Below are 17,726 nucleotides of genomic sequence, written 5' to 3'. Positions count from 1 at the left end.
AAAAACTTGGAGAAGATAGAAATATTTTTGGAAATAAGAAAAAGGTGTAGAGAGAGCAGAGACTTAGACATATCCGAATGAACCATGAGTAATGTCATGCCATCACATATAAAAGCTTTAACAAAATAGAAATTTCCTTCAGGAACTGAATTAGGAAGAAATAGGAAGTTTGAATACAATTATCACCCACACTAAGATAATGTTCATTAATGAGAAATTACAGTATCAAAAACTTGGCATTTGAACTTAAACTTATGTATAAATTCCCAATAGATTTTTTTTTTTTGGTAGAATTGTATAAGCTTATCCTAATATCTCTATGCAAAAGCAGAGCTGAAGGCACACATACCTAATCTACAGCCCAGAGATTCCGTGTCCTGGATGCATACATACTCCGGAGAGTCTCTCAGATACACCGACTGTATTTAGAGCTACTGATACTAGAAACAGTAAACACATCAATACTCGTAGGATGCAGCTAGTGATAGAGACAGTGACAGCACTCATTGCATCATAGTTTGAATAGAAAAAAATTATAAACAGCCCAGATATCCATCAAGAGGAGAATAGAACAAAAAAGACCATGTATAGTAAGATAACGCTTACATGAAATATGCAAATCTGCAAAATAGGGCTGGGTTTTAGCTGGTGGTAGAGTGCTTGCTTAACACATGGGTCAAGGCCCTGGGTTCAATCCCCAGCACCACAATAATAATAATTATAATAAGAATAGTACTTATTGTTTATGAGTGTATACACATGTAATTACACATAGTATGTACAAAAATAATAAACCCCAAATTGAGGTAGTCATTATTCCTGGGGAGGGAAGGAAGAATGACATACAGGCATCCCATATGTCTATGGAACTATCATTTCTTTATATAAGAAGATAATCGTGTGAAATGCATGAACCTCATTGATAAATCTATTTCTCTCTTACAGGTTTCTTCCAGTCGGCCAGACCTTTCTGGCTTTGATGAAGATGATAAGGTATGTGTCTAGGTTTACAGCAGAAACTGTGGTTTTGGCTTTTTTTGTTTGTTTGCAGGTCTGGGGATGGAACCCAGGGGCATTCGACCACCGAGCTACACCTCCATCCTATTTTTTATTCTTTATTTTCAAACACGTTCTCACTAAGTTGTGGAGGGCCTCACTAAGTAGCTGAGGCTGTCCACGAACTGTGATCCTCCAGTCTCAGCCTCCCAAGTACTGGGATTACAAGCGTGCGCCACCACGCCCGGCTTAGCGTAAGCTATGTTCTTGATGACATAGTTTGTGCTTATGCTTTGGGGCAGTGTCTTCAAGAAGTTTAAAATCTACTTCTTAGAATACAGGTGATGGTGGCTTACACCTATAATCTTAGTACGGAAGGCTGAGACAGGAGGGTCACAGGTTCAAGACCAGCCTCAGCAATTGGGTGAGAGCCTGGTTTAAAATAAAAAATAAAAAGAGCTGGAGTTTAGCTCAGTAGTAGAATGCCTCTGGGTTCAAGTTTTAGTACAATCAATCAATCAATCAATCAATAATCCCCAGAGGAATCCAATTCCTGAGAAGTTGAGATAAAGTAATAAGTTCAAATGATACACAAGGGTTTTCTCCCCTTAGTGCATCAATGCCTTCTGTCTGTTTGAAACTCTGAAATCACAGGTACACACTGAGTCCCACGCCACCTAGTTTGATGGGTCAGTCCCGGCTGGTACTGCTACTCAAGCAGAATTATTAGTAGAACTAAAAGTATGTTAGTTTGGTCTTTTTACATTATCCAGTCACCAGGGCTTTATTCCAAACTGATATTAGTGGCTGCCTCCAGGAAGGGGAAGATGAATGGGACCCCAGAGTGGTTCAGAGGTGCGTTGCACTTCAGTAAATTTATTAAATCCTGAGAGGCGAGGCGTGGTAGTGTGCACCTATCATCTCAGTACATAGGGTAGGGGGGTGAGACGGGAGGATCATGGGTTCAAAGCCAGCCTCAGCAATTTAGTAAGATCCTCAGCAACTTAGGGAGACCCTCACTCAAAATAAGAAATAAAACAGGGCTGGGGTGTAGCTCGGAGGCAGAATACCTCTAGGTTGAACCTGTAGTACCCCCCCCCAAATTTGAGGAATACAAAAAATATTAATATGCAAATAAAGAAAAAGCACATGTACTAAAATAAAAAGAATAATAATAAATAATAAAACAAAAATAACATGTATTAAATAAATCAAACGAATAAATAAAGAACATGTATTAAAAATAGAAGAAACTGGACTGAAGATATAGCTCAGTGGTAGAACTTGCCTAGCATGTGCAAGGGCCTGTGTTCTCCTCCTTTCTCTCTCTCTCTCTCTCTCTCTCTCTCTCTCTCTCTCTCTCTCTCTCTCACACACACACACACACACACACACACACACACACACACACACAGAGGCAGGCAGTTTTAAAAATAGAAGAAACGCAAATCTAGGCTTCTTTCTCCTTTTAGAGTGACTTAATCTCAGTTAACCCATATTTTCACCTTGTAGGGTTGGCCGGAGAACCAGTTAGACGTGTCTGACTACAGCTCCAGTTACCAAGATGTAGCCTGTTACGGAACTTTACCCAGGGATTCACCCCGAAGGAGCAAAGAAGGCGGTGGTGAGACTGTTTTGCAGAGCTACTACTTTTTAATTACCTAGGAAAAACATAAAGAGAGTCTTTCATGGATATCATAGAGTGAGATATGAAGCTGAAATTCTAGTTAGCTAGATGGTCTAAAACTGTCTTTTTTAAACAAACACATCATGTTCACTTACTAGATTGATTTTTTTTTTGCTCAGTATTTAACATATCCAAATAATTAACAGTACATTTTTTGTATATCACTTTACGTTTTCCAAATCACTTATCTTTTTTCTCCTTTGTGGTGCTGGGAATTGAACCCAGGGACTCGTGCGTGCTGGGCAAGCCCTGTACCACTGACCTACACCCTCATCTCTTTTAATCTTTTTATTTTGCGGCAGGGTCTCACTAAGTTGCCGAGGCTAGCCTTGAACTTGGCAGATCTCCTGCCTCAGTTTCCCAAGTAGGTGGGATTACAGGTGTGTACCACACTCCTTTTTTTTAATATATCCTAAATTTGAAAATAGTTTTGTTTTGTTTAGTTTTGACTTGTGGTACTGGGATTTGAACACAGGGACATTCTACCTCCAAGCTATATCCCCAGCTCTATTTTTTTATTCTTTATTTTGAAACAGGGTCTCACTAAGTTGGGAAGGGTCTCACTAAGTAGCCCAGGCTGGCTGCAAACCTGGATCCTCCCGTCTCAGCCTCCCAAGTACTGGGATTAAAAGTGTATACCACCATGCCTGGCTGAAATCAATTGTTTCTTTTTTTTTTTCTTTTCTTTTTTTTTTTTTTTCCAGCACTGGAATGGAACCCAAGAACATTCTACCTCCAAGCTATACACCCAGCCCTATTTTTTTTATTTTTATTTGGAAACAGTATCTCACAGAGTTGCAGAGGGCCTCAATAAGTAGCTGAGACTGCAAATTGCAGTCCTCCTGTCTCAGCCTCCCAAATGCTGGGATTACAAGCATGCACCACCATCCCCAGTGTTGAAGTCAGTTTTTTTATTTTGGGGGTTTTTTGTGTGTGTGTGATACTGGGGGTGGAACCCAGAGGCTTTCTACCTCCGGGCTATACTCCCAGACCTATTTTATACTTTATTTGGAAACAGGGTCTCACTAAGTTGCTGAGAGCCTCACTAAGTAGCTGAGGCTGGCTTCGAACCTGCGCGATCCTCCTGTCTCAGCCTCCCAAGTGCGGGGATGACAAGCGTGCGCCGCCACACCCGGCTTGAAGTCAGTTTTGATGATAAAAACACAAATCTTTTGGGGTGTGTTCATCCCTTGGTGGCGCATGCAGATCTTACCACACTATTTTGTACCAAAAGAATATTCATCTCTGTCATGTGTTTTCAATCAAAGAAATTTTTAAGAGAACATGACACATTTTGATATAGAATTTTCTTTAACTAATACTGAAATATTTTGGATGTGCCTAAAGCCCGTTTTCTTCATCGAGAACAATGCCCTAGCCTGGCAATGGGAAGCACATCTTATCATCTCAGCTCCTTGGAAAGCTAAGGCAAAAGGATCACAAGTTCAGGGTCAGCCTGAGAAACTTAGCAAGACCCTGTTTCAAAATAAAAACAAAAAAAGTGCTGAGCCAGGCATGGTGACGCTCTCCTTTAATCTACTTAGGAGGTTGAGTCAAATAGACCACAGGTTTGAGGCCAAGACCTTGTTTCAATCAAAGAAAGATGGATAGGGTGCTGGAGATACATAGCTCAGAAGTAGAATGCCCATGGGTTCAATTTCCGGCACCAAAATTATTATTATTATTATTATTATTATAATATTTATTATTAAAGTAGGGCTGGAGGTATAGCTCAGAGGTAGACTCCCCCTGGGTTCAATCCCCACTACCACACAAAGAAAAAGAGAGAGAGAGAACATGACTGATTCCTAAAGCAGGTTGAGAAATGGTACCAGAAGTGAAATTGATCAGGGGTAACATTATCGCCTGAATATACTGTCTTCCAGTGACTTTGGGGAGCTGCATTCTCTAGAAATGTGAATCAGCTCCGTGGCCTTTGGTGTTACCTACTAAGTGCCATTGTACTAGGAATTGTGAAGAAAATATACAAAGAAAAAGAAAGAAGCCGAGAAAGATAAGACATGAGAACAGGCACGAAAAAAAAAGTTCTCTTTCCTTAGTTGTGTAGAGCTGGGTAGCTCAAGGCAAAAAAGAACTGGCAATCAGACATGCACAGCATTCATTCATTTATTCATTCATTCATTCACTATTATTGAACTTCTATTTGCTATCTTAAACTAGGACCAGGGAAATAAGATATTTAGAAAATAAAACATTCAATGATCAAGTGCCTCACACAGGTACAAATGAGGAAGATTCTGAAAACTCAGACGGTTGGAAAATGTACATGAGCTGAAATTATTCTGATAAACAGTCTTAAGTTGGATCTTGAAAAGAAAGTAGAAAGTTTTAGCCGGGCGTGGTGGCGCACGCTTGTAATCCCCGCATTTGGGAGGCTGAGACAGGAGGATCACGGTTCAAAGCCAGCCTCAGCTACTTAGTGAGGCCCTTTACAACTCAGTGAGAGCCTGTTTCAAAAAATAAAGAATAGCAGGCATGGTGGCGCACACTTGTAATCCCCGCGCTTGGGAGGCTGAGACAGGAGGATCGCGCAGGTTCGAAGCCAGCCTCAGCTGGCTTAAGAAACGCTGTTTCCAAATAACATATAAAATAGGTCTGGGAGTGTAGCCTGGAGGTAGAAGGCCCCTGGGTTCCATTCTCAGTACCACCAAAATAAATAAATTAATTAATTAATAATAAAAATAGGGCTGGGGGGTATTGCTCGAGGTCTGGGAGTGTAGCCTGGAGGTAGAAGGCCCCTGGGTTCCATTCTCAGTACCACCAAAATAAATTAATTAATTAATTAATAATAAAAATAGGGCTGGGGGGTATTGCTCGAAGGTAGAATGCCACTGAGTTCCATTCCCAGTACCACAAAAAAAAAAAAAAGAAAGAATGAGAAAATGAATAAAAAGTTTTGCTTCTTTTTTTTCACACTGACCGGCCTTTCAGTGACTCTTTGTGACATTACTGACTGGTTTCTTTTCTTGCCTACACCCATTTAAATGCTTAACCAAATAATACCGTGTTGGCTCACTGTCGCACCAGACACCCTCGGCGCGGTCTGGGCCTCGCCTCCGTGTGAAAGCGCGCCCCGGGACTCACGCCTCTTTGTCTTCCTCAGGTTGTGCGGTGGAGAATCCTCATGCCTTATCAGTCAGCCCTTTTAAAGCATTCTCTCCTCAGCCGCCAAAGTTCTTCAAACCTCTCATGCCTGTAAAAGAGGAACACAAGAAAAAGATAGCTCTTGAAGCAAGACCTCTTCTAAGCCAGGAGGTAAACACTTGACTTGTCTTGAGGGTGCAGACAGCACAGAACCACGCTGTCTGCAGAGTAGCCGTGCGCTTCCACGAGTCAGATGCAGCATGTACCCACGCACGGGTTAACCCTGCCTGGATCCTCTGCCTAGACGCCTCTTTCTTCAGCACACAGGGCTGTGGTTGTATGATTTTTTGTGTGTGTGATTGTTATTGCTACGGTTTTACTTCTTTGCATTGATGCCTTTTCAAAGTAATTTTTATCTTTCAAGTGAAAAAGAGATGTGTTCCCTGGGTCATCTGCAACTATTCAAGGCTTATCTTTATTCATTATTTTTTTAATAAAACTAATTGTGCTGTTTGCCACAGAATCTGTGTAGTCCTGTCAGATTTCACCCGTAGTTTAACTCTGACCTGCAGAATCGTCTGCTGTGCTACTCACATGTAACGAGAGTGTCGGCATTACTTTTCGAATGTGCACGTACTTAACATGTATTTTGGCCGTCGTTGTCTTTCGTGTGTGATGCATCTGTGTGTCTTAACCTTTGCAGAGCATGCCTCCATCTCAGGCACATAACCCTGGCTGCATGGTGCCCTCAGGAAGCAATGGCAGCAGCATGCCAGTAGAACACAATAGCAAACGTGAGAAGAAGATTGTAAGTTCTGAACCCATTTCTGTCATATTGCCTGGTGGTGGGTTTAAGCCCTTTCACGGACCATTGTCCAAATGCTTTAGAACACATTACGACATGTATCAAATCTTTGCTTTAAGAGGAAAGTGACCCTCTGGGCACGGTGGAGCATGCCTGTAATCCCAGTACATGGGAAGTTGAGCCAGGAAGATCACAGGTTCAAGGCCAAACCTCAGCAACCTAGTGAAACTATTTCAAAATTTAAAAGGGCTGGGGGTGTAGCGTGGAGGTACAATGCCCCTGGGTTCCATCCCCAGTACCAAAAGCAAAACAAAATTAAAAGTAAGCTGGGCAGGGTGGCACACACCTGTAATCCCAGTACTTGAGAGACTTGAGCAGAGAATCTCGGCTTTGAGGATGCAGTGTGTCGAGACCCTTAGCAACCTAGTGAGACTGTTTCGAAAACAAAAAAGGGGCTGGGACAGTAACTCAGAGGTAGAATGTCTCCGAGTTCAATCTCTAGTACATAAATAAATAAACTGCCAAGCCGGGCATGGTGGCACACGCTTGTCATCCCAGCACTTGGGCGGCTGAGACAGGAGGATCGCAGTTTGCAGCCAGCCTCAGCTACTTACAGAGGCCCTCTGCAACTCAATGAGACCCTGTTTTAAAATAAAGAATAAAAAAAAATAGTGCTGGGTGTGTAGCTTGGAGGTAGAATGCCCTTGAGTTCCACCCCCAGTACTGCAAAAAAAAAAAAAAAAATTTTTTTTTTTTTTAATAAATAAAATGAAAGGCTGGGGGTATAACTCAGAGGTAGAATGCTCCTGGGTTTCATCCCCAGTACCATACCAAAAAAAAAAAGAGAAAAAAGTTACCATTCATAATAAAATTCTGCATTAATTTGACAATGACCTGTGATTTTTCTAAATGCTCATTTATTCTATTTATTTACTTTTTGCTCAGGATGGCTGACTTTGCTTAGGAAAGCAGGGGGGCGGGGGCAGGGTACCTTCAGTGAGTCCAATCTTTAAAAAATAGTGCCACAGAGCTGACTTTAACTAACGCCGGATTCTTTTTAATGTGCCCATACTATTGCCTAGATTCTGAAGTTAATCTACCTAGAGGAGTTGTACTTACTTGGAGTAAGTAATCGTGCCTCTGGCTGTGGGTGTGTTTGAAAGCTTCTCTGTGTTGTCGGATGCTCCTGCCGCGGCGACTCTGTAGTTGCGGTTGCTCCATGCTCCGTAGTCACCTCACCCATCACTGTCATAATCCCTCTCGCTCCAGTAACCTTCGTTAATTAGTGCTTGGTTTTCAGGCAAGCTTTCTTATTTGTGCTTATCTGTATTTAGCTGCAGGTAGGTTGGAGCTCTACAACAGACCTCATTCCCAGCGACCGATTTTAAAAATCATTCATTTGAAAGAATTTTTTAAATGGTGTTGTACCACTTTAGACTTTAGATTATACCTCAATTAAAAATGTTTGAAAAAAAAGCCGGGCGTGGTGGCGCATGCTTGTAATCCCCGTGCTTGGGAGGCTGAGACAGGAGGATCGCACGGGTTCGAAGCCAGCCTCAGCTACTTAGTGAGGCTCTCAGCAACTCAGTGAGACCCCTTTTCCAAATAAAATATAAAAATTAGGTCTGGGAGTGTAGCTTGGAGGTAGAAAGCCTCTGGGTTCCATCCCCAATACCACCAAAAAAAAAATTTTTTTTGGAAAATTTGTTCATCCTCAAACCTGGAAAGAATTCTCTGATTGTGTGTCTCAGCTTTCACTTGTCTGTGACTTCCTAGGCTTGAAGAGAGTAAAGCTAGTTGGGCATGGAGGTGCACACCTGTAATCCAGTACTGGGAGGGCTGAGACAAGAGGATCACGGGTTTGAGGCCGGCCTCAGAAACTTAGGGAGACCCTGTTTCAAATTTAAAAAAATTAAAAGGGCTGGGGGTGTAGCTCAGAGGTAGAATGCCCCTGGGTTCAATCTCCAGTACGAAAACAAAAGCAAACAAAAAGCCTGCTTGAAATGAGATAAAGCTGCTTGATGTTTATGGCTGTGACCAGCTATGTTGGGCAGGGTGTGGGGAGGCTTGTTTCCCAGCTGCACCATGTCAGATCCATTCCAAAGGTTCATCAACGTGAGATCCTGTGACAGTAACAAAATACGCTGCTAACGCACACTGTGAAACTAACTGCAATTTAATCTGGACGTGCAGTTGGTGACTCACCTGCATGCTCGTGAATCTTAAGAAATGATATCCTAGAAGCCGGGTGGGCGTGGTGGCGCACGCTTGTAATCCCAGCACTTAGGAGGCCAAGACAGGAGGATCGCACCGGTTCAAAGCCAGCCTCAGCTACTTAGCGAGGCTCTCAGCAACTCAGTGAGACGCTATTTCCAAATAAAATATTAAAAAAATAGGTCTGGGAGTACAGCCTAGAGGTAGAAAGACCCTGGGTTCCACCCCCAGTACCACACACAAAGAAAAAGGAAGGAAAGAAGGGAGGGAGGGAGGGAGGGAAGGAAGGAAGGAAGGAAGGAATGAAGGGGAAAGCAAGCTAGCTAGCTTGGCTTGCGCAGCGTGCTTTATCTTTCGCGCTCTCCCTCCATCCAGAGAGGCCCTCTCCACAAAGTGTTGTTAGAGTTTAAGGGCACTGTTTGGGCTGAAGTTTTCATTTCTCTGTGGAATGCTTTAATTTTCTCTCTCCTCTTATCAATGGATATATACTAGTTTTTACCTTTGATCCTAATTGACTTTTATTTTCTACTCTTGGAAAATATAAGTGCGCACCAATCATTTAAACCGATGGAGGGAATTTGCATTTGTTCTCAGGAAGTAATATCCAGACTAGTCCTGTTTTTTTTTTTTTAACCCACTTAATTGCCATAGTAACTTCTGTTATAAAATATAGTAAATATTGCTATGTTCGAGTTTTGTTTTTTGTGGTAATGGGGATTAAATCCATGGGCATTCTACTTCTCTGCTTCTGAGCTACAGCCCCAGCCCCATTTTTATTTTTTGCTTTGAAACGGGTCTCACTACTTTGCTGAAGATGCTGTCAAACTGCCATCCTCCTGTCTCAGCCTCCCAAGTACTGGGATTGCATTCTGCCCTGCTTGATTCTTAAAGTAACATTTTGTTGTCTGATCCATTTGGGAAGACGTGCAGATACACCTCCTGTCTTGTATAAATAAGAGGAAGGCAACATATGCCTTTGCAGTCTATCTTCTGAAGTTATGAAGTGTAGAGGACTGCCGAAAGCCAGGCAGTGTCCACATCGCCCCACTCTGAGATCTTGCATAAGCAGCATGTTGGGTATTCCTCTCATTTTATTTTTCTTTTATTTATCTATTTATTTGTGGTACTCGGAATGGAACCCAGGGGCATTCGACCTCCAAGCTACACCCCCAGCCCTAGTTTTTATTCTTTATTTTGAAACAGGGTCTCACTGAGTTGCGAAGGGCCTCACTAAATTGCTGAGGCTGTCCGCCAACCGCGATCCTCCTGTGTCAGCCTCCCCAATGCTGGGGTTACAAGCGTGAGCCACCACGCCTGGCTCTCATTTTAAAAAAGAAACAAAGGCCTAAATTAATTGAGTGACTTGAGCAAGGTCTACAGTTAATGAGAGCGTGAGACAAAGCGCCTCATCCTTCCCCCAAATTGGGCTAACACTGCTGAGCCCAGAAGCTTCCTGAAAGTGTCTGGTAGCCAGCCTCCCAGCAGGGCCTTGCAGTCCTGACAGCAGAGCAGCACGGAGGGCAGAGGAGTGGACGTTCGTCAAGCACATGAAACTCCTTCCAAAGAGTCACTGCTTGGTTGTGGGGCTGATCCCTTTTTAAAATCAAGATGTTTTGTCTATAGGTAAATATCATCTGTGGGACTTAAGTCATAAAAATTCGATTATGAAGACAGTAGTGATAGGCTTGAGAAGTTGCTTCTGTGTTTCCCCTTTATTTATTTATTTATTTATTTATTTATTATTTTATTTATTTTTTGTGTGTGTGGGCCTGGGGATGGAACCCAGGGGCATTTGACCTCTGAGCTACACCCCCCTGCCCTGTTTTTTTTTTTTTTTTTTTTTTTGAAACTGGGTCTCACTGAGTTGCAGAGGGCCTCACTTAGTAGCTGAGGCTGTCCGCGAACCGCGGTCCTCCAGTCTCAAGCGTCCCGAATGCTGGAATGACAAGCGTGCGCCACCATGCCTGGCTTGTGTTTCCCCTTTAGATAGGTTTTTAATTCTTTTGTCCTTAAGATACTGTAGGAAGGCGCTTGGTTTAGTCTCTTTTAATCATTTTTCTGGTATAAAACTCTGTTTAAACTGAGTGTGGTGGTGCATGTCTATAATCCCAGTCTGTGGGAAGCAGAGACAGGAGGATCACAGGTTTGGGGACAGCCTCAGTGAGTAGCCAGACTCAGCAACCCAGTAAGACCCTGTTTCAAAACAAAAAATAAAATAGGGCTGGGAGTATACCTTGGAGGTAATATTCCCCTGGGTTCCATTCCCAGTACTGAGGGAAAAAAAGAAGAAAGAGAGAAAGAATTAAAAGGGGCTCCAGATTCCTGTTTTCTGTAAATTTGTCTTTCCCTGCAACCAATTATTTTTTAGTAATTAATCGCATCAGATACTCTTGTGTTACTGTGCCAGCCGAAATCAAAAGAACACAAACACTGGAAATTCAATTTTGAGTCTAAACACGACAAAGTAGAGATTTTAGAAAATATGGGCAGAAAGCCAGGCGTGATGGTGTGTGCCTGTAACCCCAGTACGTGAGAGGCTGAATCAGGAGGAGCAAAGGTCTGTGGCCCCCCTCAGCAACTTGGTGAAGCCCCCTGCAACTTAATGAGACCTTGTTTCAAAATAAAAAATAGCCGGACATGGTGCTGGTGCACACTTGTAATCCCAGTGAAACGGGGATTTCTTCTGAGCCCCCAAGATGAAACGGGGTTTCCTGAGAAGAAACTCGGCATTTCCTTACTGGGTTCTTGTCTAGGGTGAGCGAAGAATGACACCCACAGACTGCAAGAAGGGGAGTAAATGGTTTATTGGAAGCAGCAGGGAATGGGGAAAGGTGGCTGAACACCCACAAAGGGGTGGTTGGAACTCTGAGGTCCAGCAGCTGCCTTCAGGCCAATACTTGAGAGTAGCCCAAGCCGAATTGCCTTTAGTTGCAAGCTGCTTTCTTCCAGAGACCACGCAATCGGCCAAAAAGGAATAGGGAAAGTGGCAGAACACCTCTTGGGCTGTCGGGTCTCTAGTGTCCAGCCGCTGCCTTCAGGACATTACTTGAGAGTAGCCCAAGCTGAATGCCTTCAATTACAGGCGGCTTTCTTCCAGAGTCCACGCGATCTGCCAGAAAAGAGGAGCAGGTCACCCCTAGGGGTCCTGGTCAGCCTTGATGTCCAGCAGAGGCCTTCAGGTCACTACCCAAGAGCAGCCCGAGCCACGTACCCTCAATTGCGCTCTGCCTTCTCTCAAGGCTAACATGACCTGCGAGAGAGAGAGAAGCTCCCCAATGGGGAGGGGGTCCCCAAGAGGGAAAAACCCAATTTGGTGGCCAGCTAGGGCCTTTGCTCCAATGTCTGAGTGTCCTCTTTAAGTTAGGGTGAGTTTGAGATCCTGGGAATTCTGGGAAGCAGCTCTCAGAATTTGCATAGGGTATTTGCAAGTCCTTTGAAGAGTCTCCTTTCAGGAGTGCCAGACTTGCTCTGGTGGTGGCTCCTGGGTTTGTTGATTAGTAAACCGATGGCTTTGTGAAGCTTTGGTCCTTCTTATCTCTGAACCTTGGCCCCTCACCCCTCAGGAAATTAGGTTTTTCTCTACTAAGACCTCTTCCCTATCTGCCTATTTCCTTCTACCTCCTCACCAGCATTTGGGAGGCTGAGACCAGAGGATCGCAGTTTGCAGACAGCCTCAGCTACTTAGTGAGACCCTGTTTCAAAATAAAGAATAAAAAATAGAGCTGAGAGTGTAGCTCAGAGGTCAGATGCCCATGGGTTACATCCCCAGATCCACAAAAAATAAAAAATAATAAATAAATAATAAAGTGAGGCTGGGGGTATAGCTCTACAACTTAGTGAGACCCTATTTCAAAAATAAAGAATAAAGCTGGGCGTGGTGGCACACACTTGTAATACCAGCATTTGGGAGGCTGAGACAGGAGGATCTTGGTCCATGGCCAGCCTCAGCTACTTAGTGAGGACTTGTTTCAAAATAAAGAATAAAAATAGGTCTGGGAGTATAGCTTGGAGGTAGAATGCCCCTGGGTTCCATCCCCAATACTGCAAAAATGCCTGGCTTGAGAATCGCTTTATTTTAAAAAGCATTGTCTGCAATGTTATCAGGTATTTAGGAAGTTAATTTTAATTTTTAATGACTACATTGACTGGATGTGGTGGTGTAGTCTCAGCAATTTAGGAGGCTGAGGCAGGAGGATTGCAGATTCCCAGGAACTTAAAAGTAAGATCGGGATGGAAGTATAGCCCAGGTAGAATGCTTTTAGGTTCAATCCCCAGTGCCAAAAAAGGGCTTTGGTATAGGTTAGTCCTCAATATGCACACACTCGTGTGGGGGCACACACATGAGTCACACACACAATAGTATACCACTTTTTTTAATGTAAAATAGCCATATGTTTTTTGGGTGTGTTGTTTGTTTGTTTGTTTGTTTGTTTGTTTGTTTTTTGCAGGTCCTGGGATGGAACCCAGAGGCATTTGACCTCTGAGCTACATCCCCTGCCCTATTTTTTTATTCTTTATTTTGAAACAGGGTCTCACTAAGTTGCAGAGGGCCTCACTAAGTAGCTGAGGCTGACTGTGAACCTGCAATCCTCCTGTCTCAGCCTCCTGAATGCTGGGATTACAAGCGTGCGCCACCATGCCTGGCTAGCCATATGTTTTAAACAAAATATTTTTTAAAAAACATTCATTTATAGGCTAGGGATGTAGCTCAGTGATAAAGTGCTTCCCTCGCATGCCCAAGGCCCTGGGTTCCATCCCCAGGGGAAAAAATAATTCATTTGAAGAGAGATTGGAAAGATGATGACGTATTTTCTATATTTACCAAATCTTTATAAGCAATCTTTGTGAACAAAGTTCTAAACTGAACACAATGGCACACGCTTGTAATCCCAGTACTTGGAAGGCTGACACTGGAGGATCACAGGTCATGGCCAGTCTCAGCAACTTAGGTCCTCTGCAACTCAGTGAGACCCTGTTTCAGAATAATAAAATAAGCCGGGTGTGGTGGCACACACTTGTAATCCCAGTACTTGGGAGGCTGAGAAAGGAGGATCACAGATTCTCGGCCAGCCTCAGCAACTTGTTAGGCCCTCCGCAACTTAGTGAAACCCTGTTTCAAAATAAAGAACAAGGCCAGGCCTGGTGGTGCACGTTTGTAATCCTAGCATTTGGGAGGCTGAGACAGGAGGGTCGTAATCCTAGCATTTGAGAGGCTGAGACAGGAGGATCGCAGTTCACAGCCAGCCTTATCTACTTAGTGAGGCCCTCTGCAACTTAGTGAGACCCTGTTTCAAAATTAAGAATAAAAAATAGGGCAGGGGAGGTGTAGCTCGGAGATAGAATGCCACTAAGTTCCATTTCCAGACCCACAAAAAATAAATAGGAAGGAAGGAAAGAAGGAAGGAAGGAAGGAGAGAGGGGGGAGAAAGAAAGGAAGGAAGGAAGAAAGAAAGAACAAAATAAGGCTGAGAGTGTAGCTCAGAGGTAGAATGCCTCTGGGTTCGATTTCAGTAATATAAAATAAAATAGGGCTGGGGATGTAGCTCAGTAGAATGCCCCCGGACTCCAGAATCCCCAGGACCACAAAAAAAGTAAAAATTAATAAAATCCTAAAACTATCTAATGGGGATGTTTATTTAAATCTTGCTGTCTTCCCTCATTTTCTAGCCAAATCTTCCATCCATATTTCTCAAAAAATACTAGAAAAGCCAGGTGTGGTGGCGCACGCTTGTAATCCCAGCATTTGGGAGACTGAGACAGGAGGATCGCGGTTCATGGCCAGCCTCAGCTACTTAGTGAGGCCCTCTGTAACTCAGTGAGACCCTGTTTCAAAATAAAGAATAAAAAATAGGGCCAGGGGTGTAGCTTGGAGGTAGTACTGCAAAACATAAAAAATTTTAAAAATTTTAAAATCCTAGAAAAGAGCAGTTGGTTGAATGTTAGTATTTCACAGTGTTTCACAATGTAGTACAATAGAAAGAATGATTGCTAGAAACTATGTTCTTTGTGACAAGAGTTGACCAAATATAGAAAGAAAGAAAAGAAGAAAAATAAATCTGAAAACGGAAATGTGAATACCTTCAACAGTAGAGTACCTCGCTGGGCATGATAGCACACGCCTGTAATCCCAGGACTTTGGAGGCTAAGACAAGAGGATCACAGGTTCGAAGCCAGCCTCAGAACTTAAGTGAAGCCCTCAGCAACTTAATGAGACCCTGTTTCAAAATAAAAAATAAAATCAAGCTGGAGGTGTACCTTGGAGATAGGATGCCCTTGGGTGTAAGCCACAGTACCATACACAAAAAAAGTACTTATAACGTAGCCGGGCTTGGTGGCACATGCTTGTAATTCTGGAACTTGGGAGGCTGAGACAGGAAGATCACAGGTTCGTGGGCAGCCTCAGCTACTTAGTGAGGCCCTCTGCAAATTAGTGAGACCCTGTTTCAAATTAAAGAATAAAAAATAGAGCTGAAGGTGTAGCTCAGAGGTCAAACACCCCTGGGTTCATTCTCCGGTACTGGGGGGGAAAAAAGTACTTATAACTTGTCTCCGTGATACAGTGCTATGGGGAGTTGTCAACTGACTTTTGCTTCTTTTCTGTAGGACTCTGAGGAGGAGGAAAACGAGCTGGAAGCTGTAAACAGGAAGCTGCTGAGTTCACAGCCCTACGTACCTGTGGAGTTTGCGGACTTCAGCGTTTACAACGCCAGCCTGGAGAACAGGGAGTGGTTCTCTTCTAAAGGAGATCTGACAAATCCGCGCGTCTTGGAGAAGGAAGTATCTCGAAGCCCTACCACCAGCAGCATCACCAGCGGCTACTTCTCCCACAGCGCCTCCAACGCCACTCTCTCAGACATGGCGGTCCCCACCAGCGACAGCTCAGACCAGCTGGCCACCCAGGCGAGGGATGCAGACTCCAGTGAGCCTTCTGGACTCTCCTCACACAGAGAGTCAACAGAAGGAGAGAGAGGCTTGGGAAAGGGCCAGCCAATCATGGTGCCACTCAAGGAAACCAGTGCCTTAGCCAAAGGGAGCCCAGCCTCCCAGAGCACCCCAGAGAAGATCCCCAAACGGCTGTGTCGGACGGCTTCGTGTTCAGAGCCGGGTGCTTGCCCCAGCAAAAATGGCCAGGCAGCCAAGGAATTCTGCCCCAGGGAGGTGACAGTTGAACACACCACCCACGTCCTAGAGGACCACTCTTTCACAGAGTTCATGGGCGTATCCGATGGAAAAGATTTTGACGGGTTGACAGACTCTTCTGCTGGTGAGCCCTCAAGGAGGAGGAACCTACCAAATAAAGCGGGCCGTAGGAGTGTCCCAGGCGGGCCGCAGGACCCGGGCCAGCCACATTCCAAGCTAGAGAATGACCAGGTAATAAATTCCAGAGGCCACCCTCTGCCCTCTGCCCTCTCGCTAGCCGTGAATACTCATTGCGCACCTATCCCCAGAGACCCTTCCCCACAGTGGCTTAGGTGGGAAGAGTTATGCCGATGTTTCTGATGGAAACATAAACCCGACGGGGGGCCCACAACCTGTCTGGCTCACTCATTATGGGAAAACACGTCTGGTGCCCGGTGTGGTGGCAACGCTTGTAATCCCAGCATTTGGGAGGCGGAGACAGGAGGACCAGGGTTCACAGACAGCCTCAGCTACTTAGTGAGGTCCTTTGCAACTCAGTGAGACCCTATTTCAAAATAAAGAGTAAAAATAGGGCTTGGGGTGTAGCTCGGAGGTAAAATTTACCTGGGTTCCATCCACAGTACTGCAAAATAATTAATAATAATGATGATGATGATGATGATGATGCAAAATAATTAATAATAATAATGATGATGATGATGATGATGGAGGAGGAGGAGGAAAGAAGATGAAGAAGAAGAAGAAGAAGAAGAAGAAGAAGAAGAAGAAGAAGAAGAAGAAGAAGAAGAAGGAGAGGAGGAGGAGGAGGAGGAGTCTGGTACTTTGGGAACCAGAGCAAAACTATAAAATACACAGGACCAGTGGATTTGGTTACCTGGCATATGGGTTGGTATTGAATTAAGCATTCAGATGGAGAAGGATCACTTAATCTCATATTCATTCCCTGAGATACTTAGTTCTTGGCTCTCTCAAAGTATTTGGTAGCATCTGCTGTATTTCATCAAATCTGATCCCTTTGATTATTACATGTGTCATTGAGACAGAAAAAACTAACAAACAGCCCAGCTTGGTTGTACACACCTGTAATCCCAGCTACTCGGGGGAGCTGAGGCAGGAGGATTACAAGCTGGAGGCAAACCTGGACAATATAGCAAGACACTGTCTCAAAATCCAAAGGACATGGAGGTGCTTGCTTGTAATCCCAGTACTTGGGAAGCTGAGACAGGAGGATCGCGGTTCAAAGACAGCCTCAGCTACTTAATGAGGCCCCTTTGCAACTCAGTGAGACCCTATTTCAAAATAAATAATAAAAAAACAGGGCAGGGAGTGTAGCTTGGAGGTAGAATGCCCCTGGGTTCCATCCCTAGTACTGCAATCAATCAATCAATCAATCAATCAATAAAATGTAAGTTCCTAGAAATCACTCCACCCCCAAAGTTTTGCTTCCTGTGGATTGGAGCAGGGGAAATAAGGGTTTCACAAACCCTGAGGGTAAAGTAATAGGCGGCGAGGTGCCAGCAGTTTCTACTGTGAGAAGCATGGCCCATGGAAGAGGAAAGACGAATAACCACCCTGCCCCCTCTGGTTTCTCTGCCTAGATTGTTTAGAATCCAACAAATCGGAAAAGTTTTGCTATTGAAAGTCCCCAGAATAGTGGGTCCCTGCCAACGAGCTTAGTGTAAACGTGAAACCTAAACTGGGTGAGGTGGTGCACTCACTCCTGTAATCCCAGTGACTCCGGAGGCTGAGGCAGGAGGACCGTGAGTTCTGGCCAGCCTG

The 17,726-nt window shown here is 44.1% G+C and overlaps 1 protein-coding gene across 1 annotated transcript in view; it reads left to right on the top strand.

Annotated features, from left to right (window-relative positions):
* Nucleotides 1-17,726, top strand: part of KIF13A (kinesin family member 13A) — a gene marked incomplete at both ends in the record, with an annotated part of 250,691 nt that overhangs the window by 193,727 nt on the left and 39,238 nt on the right. Inside the window, 6 exons of the mRNA XM_080710284.1 lie at nucleotides 946-993; nucleotides 2,509-2,617; nucleotides 5,808-5,959; nucleotides 6,492-6,596; nucleotides 7,676-7,717; nucleotides 15,411-16,226. Coding sequence (XP_080566410.1) covers nucleotides 946-993; nucleotides 2,509-2,617; nucleotides 5,808-5,959; nucleotides 6,492-6,596; nucleotides 7,676-7,717; nucleotides 15,411-16,226 — 1,272 coding nt within the window. The remainder of the gene's footprint in view (nucleotides 1-945; nucleotides 994-2,508; nucleotides 2,618-5,807; nucleotides 5,960-6,491; nucleotides 6,597-7,675; nucleotides 7,718-15,410; nucleotides 16,227-17,726) is intronic.

The sequence above is a fragment of the Muscardinus avellanarius genome, assembly GCF_963383645.1.
Source record: "Muscardinus avellanarius genome assembly, chromosome: 14".
Lineage (NCBI taxonomy): Eukaryota > Metazoa > Chordata > Mammalia > Rodentia > Gliridae > Muscardinus > Muscardinus avellanarius.
The sequence above is the reverse complement of the archived record's forward strand: the minus strand, read 5'-3'. Positions and strand labels throughout refer to the sequence as shown.